Raw genomic sequence first — 16814 nt, 5'->3', positions numbered from 1 at the left:
TGTTCCATTGTAAGTAGGCGTCTGTGTGTTACATCAGCTTCCCTTTTACTGACTGCGTCTTCATCTATCTGTGTCTGTGCCTAAAGCTCTCCACACCTGTATCTCTATCTCCTAGTCTCCAGTGAACCTCTCCTCGCAGCTCCTTGTGGTCTGACTCGCATCCAGTTCCCCTTCTAAGCAATCATTTGCCTGGGGGATGGGGCCCTCCTGTGACAGGGGGCCCACGCCTGGAGCTGGGGTGGGGTCAGCCACCCCGAGAGGTCAGAGCTGCACAGAGCAGTAGCGGGCCTCTGGCACGGCGTCTCTCCCATCCCCAGGACTCCTGTCATCACCCTCAGCGGTTTCAGACCAAGCAGACGCGCCCCAGGGCATGTCCCCTGGGCCCCCTGGCCTGGTGGCCCTGACAACCCCCTCCTGTGCCTGCTGTGTTCACCCCAGACGGCTGCTGCGCAGCAGAGCCTCGTCCACCGCAGAAACCTTTCCTCCTTGCCCTCCATGCGCGGTTGGCTAGTGCCATGAAGAAATGAATTTTTAATTTTATTTAATGTTGATCAATTAAAATCTAAGCTGAAACAGCTTTACATGGCAGGGGCTCCTGCTGCGCGCGAGCCCCGGCCTCGCCTTCTCACCCAGCGCACATTCCCCGCCAGCCGCGTCGGCCTCTTCCTGCTGATCCTCTAACACAAGATGCTCTCCGAATCCCTGGACTCGACGCACACACTCTCCCACCTGCCGCTGCCCCACCGGCCACCATTCTTCCCTCGTTCCCTCGGCACCCAGCTCAGCTCGCATGCACTCCCCGCCTATGGCCCTTTACTCACCCGTACCTGCTGGCGGGCTTCACCTGGGGTCAAGACCCTGCTCTCCACCTCTGTCACACCTCTGCCCGCGTCCTGGGCCTCAGGGAGAGGAGACCCCCACCCTAGCCCACGGCTCTTCGACTCATGCCTGCCCTCCTGCCGCAAGTCCCAGTCGGATCCCCGGGATGACCATTCTGCATCGTCTCTGACCACCACCTCTGTGCGTCCTTCCCACCCATTCTCAGATAAAAACATTATTGAGGGTCAGCGAGTTCCCGCCCCCCACCCGCATCTGCCCGCAGCCACCCCCACAGCCCCCCTCCCAACCCCTCCCCCAGCTTGTTCACTTTCCCCTTCTACCGGATCATCCTCCACCGTATATAAATATGCCACAATTCCCTGTTTTTAAAAACCCTCCCTGACCACGCTTCCCCTTCAGCAAACATTTTTGTACAGTCGAGCGACATGATTCAACGTATGATTCCGAAAGATCATTCGGATTACAGGGGAGTCCGTGGAAGTAAGGACGCTAATCAAAGGCCTGTGGCAGGAGGACAGCTCCAGCAGCATCCATCAAGCCAGGTGACATCGGCCAGTCTTGGACTGGACCCTTTGAGTCTGGAGAACTTACAGAATATAGCAAAGTAAAGAGACCCAACAGCTAAATGCAATTTGTAAACTTTGATTGGCTTCCAAGCACTCAATCGAGAAGAAAAAGAAAAGAGATGGTACCTGCCTGACATGCCACTGCAGACTTCGGTCGTCCGTCCCTTCCCTTGCTGCGCCCCGGGCGGACCCGAGCCGCCTGCTCGGACGTGTCTCACCAGCTCCCTCTGCCGCCCGGTCCGAAAGGGTGGACCTGCTTCAAGGCCCCGCGAGCTCTGACCCCTAACCTGGCTGCAGAACCCCGGACGCGGGGGGCTGCCCTCTGCTCCGGACAGCGCCGCCCACCCCCGGCCCGGGGCTCGCAGCTCCTGGCCGGCCTCCCCGAGGGGCACCCCGGCGCCCGCGGGCCGCGGCTCGGGGAGACTGGGCGCCGCCTACCGGCCACGGCGGGAAGAGCGGCCGCCGCGCTCGGCCTCTGCCCGGAACCGTGACGTGCGGGGGGCGGGCGACGGGCTGGAGGCCGCGTGCGTCCCTCGAATCCAGAGGCCGCCTTCCAGCGCGTCACAGCCCCGCCGGGGGGCACGGAAGTCGGAGGCCTGCGCTGCCAGCCCGCGTCCTCGGTGAGTCCGCTCCCCCGCTGCCCGCGGAGGGACAGGAAAGGCGGGTGGGTTTGAACGGGAGCACTTGGTCCAAGCCTGCGCGCCTTTATTTTCCTTTTAGAGCGAGCGTTTGAGTTTCGGTACCTTTTGGCTATTGGGAGATAATTTGTTGGAGTATCTGCTCCGCGTCAACAAGGTAAGTGTCCCGGGTCCTTTTTCTTTAACGGGGAGTGTTTCCAGAAGTTGCTTTTGCAGAGGTTAATGTTCTCGGTGAGCGCATTCCTTAAGAGTGAGGGCTTCCCCTTTGCAAGAGCCCCTTGGTTAGCCTTAAAGCAACAGGACTGAAGAGCAATTTCGGAAGCGAAGGAAGGTGCCGTGCAGGAGGAAGCCGCCCGTGAGGGAGGGTCGTGAGAGGGGTTTTCTGTGACTCCAGGCGCACCTCTGACGCCACCTTATGGATAAGATGGGCATGCCCTGTGGTGGGAAATAACAAAATACTCCACAAGTGTTAGGACAGGAAATACAATAACAAACTTAAAGAGCATGCGTGGTGACAAGAACCACAAACAGATCAAATTCCAAACTCAAATAAGTCATAATTAATAACATGATTTGCAAATCACCCAAGTCTCCCTGTGTCTCAAAAATGATACCTATATTTTCTGGTCTGTCAGCTATGGGATGGAGTTTTCAGGGTGTTCAGAAGTCCAGTTCAATAGCCTAGGGCTCATCTCTACCAAGGAACTCTGATATGCACAACCTTTGAGCTACAGAGGGCCTTAGGTTGATAGCAAACGTTATAGTTTACAAAAAGCTGGCACAAAGCCCTGCCTCCCGGCCTTCAGGCCTGCAGTACCCTCTGTTGTCTTCCAGTTCACATCTATTTTGGGCACCAATTTACTTGGCATTCGTTCATAAAAACAGGTATCTCAAGCTAGAAGGGAACAAGCTATCAGAACCTCTATTTTACAAATGTGGGAACAATCTCACAGGGAAATTGAGACTTTTCCAAGTTTACGCAGGAGCGGAGCTAGAACTCAGATCTCCCAGTTTCTGTATTGACTAGGCACATTTTTAAGTGGCTGCCCCCAACTCGGAAATTCATCATCTGCAAACACGGTGTGGTGTTTCGCGGTGCGGACTCCCAGTTTACTCTTTCTCCCCATACAGTCTCTAAGGGACAGGTGTCTTTGCCCAGGAAATATGCAGCCCACCCCACATCTCCAAAGAGGTCTCCAGGCAGAGCGCGAGCCCAGTAAACCCGCTTTGTGTCTGTGCCCCGGGGCTCTGACCCCACCAGGCACAATTGCAAAGCCATAAAGACACACCTGGAGGTGCAACAGCAAATCTGAGTCAGGTGAAGGAAGGCGCTCCCCCCTCAGGCTCCCAGCCCAACAGCTGTGCACGCCTAGGCTCAGAGGCACTCCTCCGGGCTCAGCCTCTTGCAAACGGGGAGGCCTAAGGCAAATGGCGATGCTTTAGTTCTCCCACTTGGCTGGTGCTCAGGGCTCAGTGAATTCTGCCTCTCTCGGTTCCTCAAGGCTAATACCACTGGGATGAGTGGCAGCCAGGACAGAGGTCACGTCAGGGCCATACAGCGAGCTCTGTCCCCTCAGAGCATGTCTGCCAAGGTGAGCCAGAGCCCTGGGGTCTCAGCTACTCTTTGTGCTTTGGGGCTGGTCAAGGCTATGGAGGGAAAAGCAGGACTTGCAGCCGAGTCCACCGACATGCCAAGATCCTCTGTGGGATGTGAACCTGGTTTTCCAGGATTAGCTGAGTTCAGCCCACCTGGTCAAGGCAAAAGCCAAGAAAGCCTAATCACAAAATTGAGAAGACAGGTCCCAGGTCCCCGTGACACTTCCCACCTCCCGTGTCTGCTGAGGAGCACGCCTACCCACTTTCCTGCATGGCCTCACCGCGAACTGTGTCCCACTTGGCTTTCCTTGGGGACTGTGTTCTGTGTTACGGTCAATCTTGCCTCTGTGCAAGGCTAAGAACCACTCCCTCAGTTCACGTAATGTCAGCTTCACAGAGGGCCTGGCTCATGGCCAGCTACTCTTCAGAACATTAGATTCTTTGAATAAAAACTGGCATTTCTGCTGAGGGTGGAGAAGGTAGGTGACAGCAGACAGGGTCCAAAGTTCAAAGGATCAAGGTCCCAGCTACACAGGCTCACAAAAGCTATTTAATCGAGCATGTACTCTATGACCCTTCCCAACTATATCACTCATGTAATGTCACAACAAATACTCAAAATAGGCTGTTATTATTATTTCCACCCCTGTTGTACTGATGGGAAAACAGCTACCCCAGGTCAAACCATTAATCAGTGAAGCCAGGACCCAGGTTGCAATGGCCGTATTTCAGAGCCCTCGTTTTTCACCAAAATGTGATTCCACCTCCACTTAAAGATGAAAGGATGCATTCTTATCACCGTAAAGGCTGAGTCCTGGGTCCAGGGCTCCGTCCAGCCTCGTGCACAGATGCTGTGCTCGGCCTTCCTCCCACAGACCACACGATGGCCAAGCGAGTCGCCGTGGTTGGTGCTGGAGTGAGCGGCCTGTCCTCCATCCGGTGCTGCCTGGACGAGGGCCTGGAACCCACCTGCTTCGAGAGGAGCGAGGACATCGGGGGCCTCTGGAGGTTCACTGTGCGTAGCTCGTACCCCGTCCTTCAGCCGGCCTGGCTGCTTGCTCTGGCCCCGCTCAGGCAGGTGGCTTCAGCCTACCTTGGTGAGCAAGGGGGCAGCCCCCACAGCGTCATGCGGGTCTGCAGGCGCGTGCTGACACACGCAGGATGCGGGCTGGCGGGCAGTGAGCCTGGAGTGTTGGCGGGCAGGGTGGGTCAGCTCAGGCAGACAGAGAGGAAGGGCGTTTCAATGGTTTGGACCAGGACAAAGCCCAGTGGCACCAGTGAAGGAGGAGCAGATGGCCCCTCGGGAAGGACGGAGCTGGCCAGGCGGGGGAGTCCCCGGCCCCGCACTGCTCAGGTCTTGGGAGGAGAGTTGGCAAAGGTGGGGAAGGGTCCAGGCCTTGGGAGACCCCAGATCATCAGGACAGGAAGAGCCCAGCCCCAGCCCATCTTAGGAGGGGAGTGAGCAGCCGAGGGTGTCAGGCACAGGGCTAGGCCAGCCTCAGGCACTCGAGCATCATGCAGTGGGGCCGGCAGTGGCCAGGACTGGCCCTGGTTCCTGGAGTAGCAGGGCCTCCAGAGGGATCAAGGGAATAAGGAGTAGCCATCCCCAGTGGTAGGGAGTAAGGAGATGAGGTGTCAGGAGATGAGAGGCCCGAGCACCAGATGCCTCTAAGAGAATCAGGGAGGCCTGCCTGGAGGAGGTGGAATTTACCAGCCTTTGATGAATGGTTGAGAAAACAGAACAAGCAAATGTCTGTAAGCAGAAATGGTCACAGCCCTAGGATTATAGTGTCCTGGGGGAAAATTGTTTATCTTCTGGTGTTTGTGGGCCTTACCAAGCCACCGAACGTCAATGTGGAAAGGAAGTATTAGGTCCCGTGTGTGTCTCTCTGCCATTGACCCCACAGTTGCTTTGGTTTTCTTCCGCCAGCACAATATAGATTTTCCTTTTTAATTTACTTACCTAACATAACATAGAAAATAATTTTAGAAAATAATATTGAGTTAACAAAAGAAAAATACAAAATAAGTGTATCAATACCCACAAACCACCATTATTAAAATACCACTGTGGTTTCTTCCACTCGTATATATACAGTTATCTTGAAAACTGCAATTGTAATGTTAACTCTCATTCATTCTGCACGTACTTATGATGTCCCTCTGCCAGGACATACAGGGAGTGCGATCGACAGGGACCTGCCCCCTTACCGTCTGGGGTGCTGGAGCGGCACCATCCCGGGCGCGGGTTCCGTGTCAGAGGTGTGGGGTGTGGTGGGGCCCCAGCAGCCCCCTGTGCACACCTGCTGACTCAGGGAAGGCTTCTCAGAGGGGTGCCAGCTAATAGCGCCCTGAAGGGGAGACAGGAAAGAGCTTAGGCCCAGGGCAGCTTTAATGCGGTCTCTTTGCTTTGTGTTCTGTCCTCTGGGTGATGGAGACTAGAAGGGCAGCAGCCAGTGGAGGAACAGCACCCCAGGGTGGGCTGGTTCTTGCCTGAAGACTGAGACAGGCCGGACGGGGTGCAGCTGCTCTTTATTAGAGTCTGAGGTGCCTTCAGTGCTGATGGGAAGGAGCAGCAAAGAGAGAGTGACTGAGAACAAGCATAAGAGTCCCAGGGAAGCTCACGGGGCAGGCCTCCCAGCAAGAGTGGGGGGGACAGAGCACTGGGGAGAGGCTGCCCTGGGAGGGGCCCCCGCAGGACGGAGGGGCCCCCGCAGGACGGAGGGGCCCCCGCAGGACGGAGGGGCCGGGTTCACGGAGCCCTTTAAAGGCAGCATCAGGCTTGCAGAGCCGCCAATGCGGGAGCTTCTCCAGCTTGAGAAAGCCTTTGCCGTTAGTGATTCCGGTCCCACCCGTGTTCTGGTGACTGCAGCGAGGCGACCGATGCTAAAGCTTCCTGGCACCCTTGGGACCACTCGCCGCTAACGCTCTCTGCCCCCTTCTCCTGGCCCCCTGCCGCGCGAGCCAACTGTGCTTCCACCGCAGGAATCCTCCGAAGATGGGATGACGAGGGTCTACAGGTCATTAGTGACGAACGTCTGCAAAGAGATGTCCTGTTACAGCGACTTCCCCTTCCAGGAAGACTACCCCAATTTCATGAACCAAGGAAAATTTTGGGACTATCTCCAGGAATTCGCCGAACACTTTGACCTTCTGAAATACATCCGGTTTAGGGTAAGCTCCCAGGGCTTTGGAAGGTTAATGGACAGGGGCCAGCCCAGTCTGTGGTCTAACCGGGACAGGGAGTTCCGTAAACTTCGTCCTGATTTATCTCTGTATGAATAAGGAGCTTCCCTGCTGCTCAAGTTTTACTCAAATAGACCATAAAAATGTTGAATTTCTGGATTCCTCCTCTGAGTCTAAACTCTCATTCAGGATGAAATTTAGAGTTTCTGTTCTAAGTCTTTTCTTTTTTGAGAGGAAGCGAAAAATGAATTTGGTTCAGGAAACCCATTGTGAAGAAATGACCAGAAGTCTGAATCAGAGACATTTTAAAGGGTCGGAACCCATTTCCCTAAGCTTTCCCAAAGTAGCTGGTATTGTAACGCATTTCCTTATCCCTGGGAGTGAAACTCAAATGTCTCCTTCTTCTGATGAAGGCACGCAGATGCCATGGGTCCCAGTTTGCATGACCACTCTTGAGACTTTGTCCAAGTCGCCCAACTTCTCCAGGGAGAGGCTGAGCCCATATCCACAGCCCTTGTGCAGTGGGACCCACTGGAACCAGCCACGGCCACCACGCCATCGCATGAGGTCCCAAGGGGATGGACAGAAAGTGGGCTTTGTCTTTTGCTCGCAGACCACAGTGTGCAGCGTGACAAAGCGCCCAGACTTCTCTGAGACTGGCCAGTGGGACGTCGTCACAGAGACCGGGGGGAGGCAGGACAGAGCTGTCTTCGACGCAGTCATGGTTTGCACCGGACACTTCCTGAGCCCTCATCTACCTTTGGAGTCCTATCCCGGTGAGTCATCACCACTAGGACCGTGCCTGCTCTCCTGGGTTCTTCTAGAAGGAAAGCTACTGATTTGTAATTGGACATGCTGCCTAAGAATTGCAGACACCTTTATGTTCCCCCTCAGAAATAGTACATATAACTTTGGAAGGTACAAAGCACTATGTAGGTGTTAGATGCTATCTACTTACCACAGCACGTGCCACTGTTACTATTTAAGCTGTCCATCCACACCTGATTCCAGTTCAGTGGTCACATAAGGCTCAAAACGATCAGATCTGTCCTGAAAAAGAACAGGCTTTGAATTTTGTCACTGGATTACAGGTCGTTTGAATCAGGAGTGACCATAATTGAGTAGCTTGAAGGAATCGAGGGTATGAAGAAACTCAGCAGATTTTTTTAAGACCACAAATTATACGCCCAAGACGCATGTTTGCCCTTCAAACCCATCCCAATGACAGTCCACATGCCCTTCTACGAGGCCTGGCAACACAAGAGGTGGTAGAAACTGCCTCCTGGAAATGCTTTTGACTCCAATGGCACGTTTTTTGCAACACACTTGCGAGTGGCAAATCTCCATCCTTGGAGATCTAACAAGGATTCCAAAGCTCCTCTTTGCCGTCACTTGTAAGTGGCCCTAAAGGCAACCGAGTAGGTGAAGTTTCTAAACTTCTTTAAGGAATTGAAAGAACTTTTAAGGAAGAATGGGAAGAATAAAGCTTGCAAACCTTGGCCAATTAAAAAAAGAAAATATAAGTCTTTAGAAACATAATCTCAAATGAACAAAATATCCTATTCAAAAATAGGCATCTTAGAGATTGGATGAGACTTCAGTACATAATTTTGCAAAGAAGCAATATTGTAAATGATGGTTCTGCCCCAGGCCTGCTGCCAGCCTGGGGGCTCCACAGATGCACACACACGCATGCACACATACACACACACACTCGCACATATGTACATATGCACACATGCACACACTGTCTCTGCCTTTGCCATTTTCTAACTGCCTCAGCTCAAAATAATCACTATACCAAAGCAGCACATTCTGGGTGGCTCGTTAATATTTCAAACTCCCAATGATCCAGAAAAAAACAGCCAGTAGTCATATGATTCCCCGAAGAAATGGTGAGGCATTGGGTCAAAATCCAAACAGTTTGGGAACAGACCCAGTCATTTCCATCAATCTCTACTTGCACCAGAGAGACGCAGCTCCAGCTGCCTGGTAATAATTAAAATGCTGTTGAAGCCACTCTGTCCTCTGGCCAAGGTCACTCTTCCTAAGGTTCCTTTTCTGCTTTTCACGAATCACCATGATGTCTTTCACAATATTTTTAAGACTAAGGTTGATATGAATGTATTACTTGGGAACATAGCTCTTCTCTGAATAAAAATACCAGGCTATCTCTACCCTAGCTATCAAGAAATCCAAAGAAAAGGTAGGCTTTGTCTACAAAGTGTCACCACAGCTTTTGCAAGTTGAAAATTGCGATGTATGTCACCTTTTTTGACGTGCGTGAATTGTCTTTTACTTTTTTCCTGAATTAGTTTTAATTTACCAAACAGATTCCCTTTTTTTGGTGCCGCATCACTGACATAGGCATCGACTCAGCACTCCCTACTGGTCTCTGCTTGCCTGTGCCTGCTCAAATGTGCAGTTAGGGAGCACCTATCATTTGCAAGGTGGTGTGTTAAGAAGGAGGAAAGACACAAAAATCCACGAGCCAAGGCTGAGCCTCAGCTTCTCTCCAGCAAACCTCAGAATTCGGCTTGCAGCCCATTCGCTAACACAGCAGTAGTTGCTACATTCATTTAAATGAAGCAGTGGCAGATGCCAGGAGAATGATGCACGCTAAGAGACAGTTTCATCTAGATTAGAATTTCAGAAGTACTTCGGGTACTGAGACGAGAGGCTGCCGGGCCCCAACCTGCAGCTTCCCCAATTCTTCCACGAGCTTCAGTGGGTCCAGCCCCATCTCTGTGCTTCCTCCATCACTTCTGATAACCCCCATCGCAGCGGCCACTGCAAACACCTCTCATTCCACGGTTACAACCATTGTCAGTTCACAGGGATCCGTGGCATATGCCTTTTATATATGCCAAGGAGATAACTTCCAAAAGTAAATCAAGAGGAGAAATACTTGGCAGCCCTTATTATATACATAAACATAGTAATAGTGATAGTTTACTGACAGGGTCAGGAGCTTGAATGATGGTCAGAAATACAAATATACATTATCTAAGAATAAAGGATAAATAAGCATACAGTATAATTAGTAAAGCCTAAAGTATAGGTAACAAGCCTAAATCACACAAGCAATTACTTTATTTGCAAGAGAACCTGTCACAAAATTGCTCTTGTGGAAATTTTAATTGAATTAAAATTCAATTTGTAAACGTGTTATATACTCAAATCACATTCTTACAGAATGTATATGTGGGTGAAATAGCGGATCAACAATCTGCTTCCAGCCAGGATGCTCACACGTGAGCTTACTGACCCGGATCTCCCTGAGTAACTGCCTAGGGAACGTTCACATACAATATAAATTCTCCTGTACCTTTAACAAACCCGTTGTCCTGAATCCAGCCAGAGGCACCTAGTGGGCAAGGGGATGATGGGCGCTTCTATCTCCTGCTTTTGGCACTAAGAGCAAAGGGCTGACTTATTTAGGGACTCCCCTTTTCCCACAGACTGTGAGCTGTGAAATAACTTCAGGCCCTTCTGATTTTCTGACCCCTCCTCACCCTCAGGAATCCACACGTTTAAAGGGCAGGTCCTGCACAGCCAGCAGTACAAGACCCCAGACGGCTTTCAGGGCAAACGCATCCTGGTGCTCGGTCTGGGGAACACCGGAGGGGATGTCGCAGTGGAGCTCAGCCGGACCGCAGCTCAGGTACCGTGGGAGCCCATACCCCATGCCCACCAGCTCTTCTGGGGCCGGAGAGAGGGCCTTAGGCCCCGAAGCTCACTGGTCAGTCGCTCTGTTAAGTAAGAACAGCATGAGTGAGAAAAGCCCATGCTGTACAGGGTGGAGCCCCTCGGAGAGGGGCCTGGGGAAGCTGTAGGGCTGCCAGGCCAGGAGCTTGTCCAGGAAAAGACCAGAGGGCAAACTGCCCCACCAGGCCAATCATCTCGCTTTCGCTACCACTCCCTTTGTGATTCTGGCAAAACCCCCATTTGAAAACAGAAGGGGATGTTGGTTTCTGGACATCCCCAAGTTTTCTACTAGAAATCAGATTTATACTTTAAGATAAAAGCAATCCTTACTCTGCCCAAGAAGTATACATCATGATTTTAGCCCCAGCACAGATTTGCAAATTAGAAATCTATTCTACTTTAACATAAAGTATATAATTATATATATGCAGATATATATATAACATAAATTATATAAATTATAAAGATTCAATCTGGAAAGAATGGATTTTTATTTGATTTAGTTAAAACGGCTTTCTCAAAACTTCACTTTAACTTCTATATTATTTACACATACAAAACTGCCAGACCAATAGTGCATGTCTCCTGGGACTGCAATTCTTATACTAAATGTGATGAAAATACTTACCTGGTACATGAGTCAGATAGAGGATCTGTGAAAACAGCGACAGCTATGATGGGTCTGTATACAAGTTCATCAGTCCTCCATTCTAGGACTAGAATGTCGTAAGACCACTTAACTGCAAAGTGATCACCCCTCTCTCCTGACTTCTTAGGTTCTTCTCAGTACGAGAACTGGCACCTGGGTCGTCAGCCGCTCTTCAGCTGGGGGCTACCCATACAACATGATGGTCACAAGAAGATACCTTGCTTTTATTGCTCAGATTCTGCCTTCATGTGTACTGAAATGGATTCAGGAGAGGCAGCTGAATAAAAGATTTAACCATGAGAATTATGGACTGAGTATTACAAAGGGGTACTTAAACTTTTTTATTTAACGGGAAAGTTACTGAGTCAATATTTCCCATTCTCCTTTATTCAGCCCTGCAGATGTTTGATGACATCTATCCTGTCCCAAGCTTTTTTCCTTAAGACTGTCCGTGAGGTTCCGTAACAGCTCCAGAAATAGGAGTGTCCCCGTCTGGGAACAAGAGTGACAATTCATGAGGCTGGAAGAAAATAAAGGATGGACACTTCATTTCCAGCTTGAGAATGTGTAAAGGGGCTCTGAGGAATGTCGGGGTACCTGCCATCCGCAAACAGGCCTTTGCAACTTCAGTGAGCGCAGGTGGCCAGGTCTTGCTAACCTTTAATGATTGTCTGCTTTGGCTGAATGACTAGAGGTTTGGATTTCCAAAAGGAATTCCCAGAATTTTATATTTTAATATACATCTGCACAGAGTTGCATTTGGCAAGGAAAAGAAAACCTTTGAAATGCATTTAAGGTCACTGAATGTGATTTTTATTATATGCCCTAATATTTTTCTATGGTAAGACAGCTCTTGACTTACAAAGGAAATCAATGGTAATGAATGATTTGATATGTAAATTTTATAAAGACATTATGTCTGCTGCGATTAAGGAGTATGATGCTATGAAAATACTCATCAGTATAAATCAACTCAGATTTTTAATTTTTTATTCAAAAAGCTTCTTGCTGATTTCCTCTTTCCTTAATGTCAATCCTTTGAGGCCTGAGGGATGTGAGACCTGAAACCAACCTCCAGATGGGTGGTGGCAGACTCAGCCCTGCCCCTCAAGAAAAACGTTGCTCCAGAAATTAATTCTAAATTGCAATAGAACACCTTAAATCCCAGGTAGAAAACAATTTAATGGGTCAGTTCACCCCCTTGACTCAGCAGATAATCTCCCTGAATTGGCCAAATAAGCCACTTGTTGACGCGTCTCATAGATATAAACACAGTGAACGTTTTCTCCTCTGTGTCAAAGGAAAAAATTTAAATCCATCGTGAACGACGAGCTGCCCACATGCATCCTCTGCGGGGCGGTCAGGATGAAGCCCGGCGTGAAGGGGTTCACGGAGACCTCTGCTCTCTTTGAGGATGGGACCGTGGAGGAGGACATCAACACCGTGGTCTTCACGACAGGATACACGTTCTCCTTCCCCTTCCTGGAAGAGCCTCTCAGAGGCCTTTGTACAAAGAAGGTGTACCTGTACAAGCGGGTCTTCCCCGCAAGCCTGGAGAAGGCCACCCTGGCCACCATTGGGCTCATCAGCCTCAAAGGGTCCATCTTGGCCGCCACGGAGCTCCAAGCGCGGTGGGCCACAAGGGTGTTCAAAGGTACCTCGGCTCTCTGCCCCCTGCACTCAGCTGAGTGTTTGGAGGGGCCCCTGAGATACCGCCAAGAGCCAACAGATGTGAGCTAAAGTGACGCAGAATGTCCAAAGATGCTTAATGGACAATTGACATCATAGATGTGTGATGTCACTGGGTACATTTAGGGTACTAAATGAGATTTTGATTCTGTAGACAGGATAGATTTGGACAGCAGGTCATAATCGCATCCTCAGATTAACTGAAATTATCTGAAGCTTCAGAATCTGCTTCTCTGCTGTTTACTCCTCTTTCAGTTTTTGCTACAAGTAGGATTTTATGTTGCTTCCAAAAAATATATTGGAATAATGCACACCATGAATAAAATTGAACTGTGAGGAGACAGAAACCTTTAAGAAATGCTTAAAAATACATTTCAGGCCCTGGACACTCATTGTGGTTGGCTGTCTCTGTGACAGAGGCGAGGTTACCCCAGCCAAGCCTGACACTGAAGCCTGCCAGCTCTGAGGACCTCTCTGGGTCTAGCCTGTTCATCTGTAAAATGGGACACATAACCTCTTTCATAGGATTTTGTGAGATGGATAATATCTGCAGAGCAGGCCACGCTCTGTATGCTCGGCACGCAGCAAACGCTAAGTGGCAGCCGTCTTACTATATGTACCATCGTACGTCACCTGGTGGGGCAAGTTTCAGATTAGCAAGTACTTTAAGGAATTGCATTTGCATTATTTTTAAATATAAACATCATCTGAACCAATCCAGTCAGCTGTCCTTTAGCAGAAGTTTGTCCTTAATGATAAAAAGTCATCAATAATTAATAAATGGCATGTATCATGGTACTAAGCATGATGGCTTCACTCAGCGCAAATATAATAGGCATCAAATTCCACAGCCTTTCATTAAATGAGCACAAATTTTTATTCCTTTGAGGCCAATTAAAGTGCTTTCACAGAACTGTCTGATTGCATCGAAACCAAACAAGATTCTTAAGTATCTAGTGTTTTTTTAGTATTTTGTAATGAGCTCAAAAAAGCATATCGTTGTGATGGAGCTGACAAATGAAACTAAGATCACACCACAGCTGAAACTGCATTTCTCCAGAGCCTCGAGGGAAGTCCTTCCAGCTCTCTACAGGACAAAATGGCCTAGTGGCCAGTACCCTGGGGAGCTCAGTCAAAGCCATCTCATGTGAGGGCAGCCAAGCACCTGGGTGGGCCCTGGCTCCTGGCATGCACAGGACTCACCAGCAGAGCGGAGTCCAAGCACCACCACGAGGAGAAAGTCGAGATGAGCAGGTTCTTGGCACAGCTCAGGGGGCAGAGCCTCTGCGAGGGCCGGGGGTCACTCTGGCCACTCCCTGCAGGAAGCCACATAAAGCAGAGGAGCAGGCATGCCGAGCAGGGCCTTAAGAGGGGCTCGTTTTAAGTGTTTACAGTGACCAGCTAATAACTTTAATGCACACACACACAAATGCAATGCAAACAACACTACATAGAAACATCTGTGCACAGAGAGGGGCAGGCGCTGGCAGGGACCTGGTGCAGGCTGAGGCTGGGCCACAGTGTCCCTCCTCATGATTCTGGCTGTGGGGAACCCTGCCTAAGTGAGTTCAGAGGGGGGTCTTACCTCCAAAAAGTCACGCTTTGCACTCTGATTCCATTCCAAGCTCTGACAACCACGTGTCTGAAGTTGGAGCAGGGGGAGGCCAGAAATGAGGGGAGGAAAACTCAGAGAAGAGCCATGTGTGACTTGTGTTGTTTCCAATTTTTCTGACAGGACTCTGCAAGATCCCTCCATCCCTAACACTGATGGCTGAGGCTACTAGAACAGAAAAGCTCATAAAAAGGTATGAGACAGGTTGCTTCAGGAAAACATGCCACCATAGTCTGTCACACAGGGAGGTCCTCCATAGGAACCCTACTCCTAGACGGACCTGTAGCAGGCCGGAAACGGCCGCATTAGGAGTCAGAAGAACATGCCTTTAGTTCTAACTCTTCCGCCAACTCGATCTGTGGCTTAGGCCTGGGGGTGGGGCGCCACGTTCTTCACGGATGCAGACCCTGCCCTCGGCAGGCAGTCCTGTGCACACGTGCCTGGTGGACCTGCGGTCTGTCCATCCCTCTGTCTCCTGCTCTGCTCTCTCTGTGTTTACTGGTCCCTCTCTCCTCCTCACTCCTCCAAATTGGTGAACCGCTACCTTAATGCTCAGACCTCTTCTAACTTCCATTCCCAGGTGGCCTTATTCCGGGCCTGTGGCTTAAATGCCATCATACACATGTGGTTCCCAGACTTGCATCTCCCCCAAACTCCAGCTCCCCATCCATACCTCTAGATCCACTTGGGTATGTAACACCTCTCAAATGTCATGTGCCCATAAAGTAGCTGCGGACCATCTCCGCCCTCCCGCCCTGACCTGAGACCCTGCTGCTCAGCCGGTGACTCATCCCGCCGACAGTCCAAGCCCCTCAGGGATCCTGAGTCTCTTAATCTCTCAGCAAATCACACCCGTAAATAAATCCAGATACGGCACCTTCGGCAAACCCAGAAGCATACCACCTCCTCCCCAGGCCAGGCCCTTTCCCACCTGCTGTCCTACGGCCCAGGGCTGACACGTGCTCTCTGTCCGAGCCCCGTGCTGGCTGCCCTTCTGCTCTCAAACCTGGGGCCCTAGGACTCGCTGCCGTGTGACAGACACTTCATATTTACTTATTCATTGGAAGGAGGAACAAATGAATGACGATCGGACTTCCTGGAAGTTCACTAACAGAAGAGGCCAGAATAAGGCCTTCGTGGCTCTGTCTCCACATCTGGTCATGCAGGCACGTCTGTAAATGGCCTCCTCAGCCGCAGTTGCCATAAAATCACGTAGGCAGCCTCACACGTGATGCTTTCTGATCGTGTCCATTTATTCCGTGACTAGCGTGTCCGCACTGATCAGATGTATCCATGTGTCAAATTTGAGAACCTCTTCCAACTGCCCCATTTATCACTTAACAAAATCGCCCTCAGAAGTACCCTTTTCCACACACTCCTTTCTGTTTCTTTCCAACATAGAAACTTTCCCAAACATGGCTTGACTCCAATAAAAGGAAACCAGATGGTGAGAGGAGGGGTGAGTGGCTGGAATCACCTGAACACGAATGTGCCCGTCTTTTCCCCTCAGGGGTGTGATAAGAGACACCAGCGGAGACAAACTCGACTACATCCCCTACATGGATGACCTCGCTGCCTGCATAGGCGCGAAGCCCAGCATCGCCCTGCTTCTCCTCAAGGACCCCAGACTAGCCTGGGAAGTGTTCTTTGGACCATGCACCCCTTACCAGTACCGCCTCACGGGCCCTGGAAAGTGGGAAGGAGCTAGAAACGCCATCCTGACCCAGTGGGACAGGACCCTGAAGCCCTTAAAAACTCGAGGCACCCCGGATCCCCCGACGCCAGCCTCCATCTCACATTATCTGAAGGCTTGGGGTGCCTCTGTCCTGCTTGCCTCTCTTCTATTGGCCTGTAAGTCTGCCTTCTTTTTTAAATTGGTGCGAGATAAACTACAAGGTAGAATTTCCTTCATCCAGTAAGTATTTGGCAAGGAGGAATCTGACTGGTCCCGAGGGCTGCACCACTCCATGTGAATCTGGTCCCCAGACATCTGCGACACCCCCTCCCCCGCCCCCCTGACTGCTCCCATCCAGGCCCGGGCCAGTTACCTGTTGACTGAATTCTTGTGCTGTCTGTCTTCCCTGGACTCGTACCTCCTTTACTGCCTCCCTTTCCAACCCGTATTCTACTCCGCTACCTAAGCAATTATTCTAAACAAATCATGCGGTAATTGTTTCCATCAAGACCCTGGTAGGAATAAGATAGCAATAAAATTAGGTAATCTGTGGAAATTTTAATGTGGAGATTATATCAAAAGTTCTGGGCAAAGTGTATGGAAATCACAGGGATAGTGAAGTACAGACTCCTACCAGTGAGGTATTTTTACCATC

At 50.5% G+C, this 16814-nt stretch overlaps 1 protein-coding gene across 5 annotated transcripts; it reads left to right on the top strand.

Annotated features, from left to right (window-relative positions):
- Positions 1 to 1894: 1894 nt before the first annotated feature.
- Positions 1895 to 16715, top strand: FMO4 (flavin containing dimethylaniline monoxygenase 4). 5 transcript variants are annotated; one of them, XM_037023768.2, is made up of 11 exons: positions 1895 to 2026; positions 2127 to 2201; positions 3547 to 3636; positions 4516 to 4655; positions 6626 to 6814; positions 7440 to 7602; positions 10348 to 10490; positions 11311 to 11510; positions 12485 to 12837; positions 14608 to 14677; positions 15995 to 16715. In XM_037023768.2, the coding sequence occupies exons 4-11, from the start codon at positions 4524 to 4526 to the stop codon at positions 16401 to 16403; spliced, it is 1659 nt and encodes a 552-aa protein (XP_036879663.2). In that variant the 5' UTR covers positions 1895 to 2026; positions 2127 to 2201; positions 3547 to 3636; positions 4516 to 4523; the 3' UTR covers positions 16404 to 16715. The 5 variants fall into 5 exon arrangements, with proteins under 5 accessions (XP_036879663.2, XP_017519630.3, XP_036879666.2 ...); XM_017664141.3 differs by lacking the exon at positions 3547 to 3636; XM_037023771.2 differs by lacking the exon at positions 3547 to 3636 and having other exon boundaries at positions 15886 to 16248.
- The last annotated feature ends 99 nt before the right edge of the window (positions 16716 to 16814 follow it).

Source organism: Manis javanica, chromosome 14 (assembly GCF_040802235.1).
Source record: "Manis javanica isolate MJ-LG chromosome 14, MJ_LKY, whole genome shotgun sequence".
NCBI classification, from domain to species: domain Eukaryota; kingdom Metazoa; phylum Chordata; class Mammalia; order Pholidota; family Manidae; genus Manis; species Manis javanica.
This window is presented reverse-complemented; position numbering and strand designations above follow the sequence as displayed.

Bases quoted from the DNA above. Each gene is read 5' to 3' on its own strand.
- FMO4 (XM_017664141.3), top strand. From the start codon at position 4,524: ATGGCCAAGCGAGTCGCCGTGGTTGGTGCTGGAGTGAGCGGCCTGTCC. The intron at 4,656-6,625 runs GTGCGTAGCTCG...CTTCCACCGCAG, and splicing joins GGGGCCTCTGGAGGTTCACT to GAATCCTCCGAAGATGGGAT. The intron at 12,838-14,607 runs GTACCTCGGCTC...TTTTTCTGACAG, and splicing joins GGCCACAAGGGTGTTCAAAG to GACTCTGCAAGATCCCTCCA.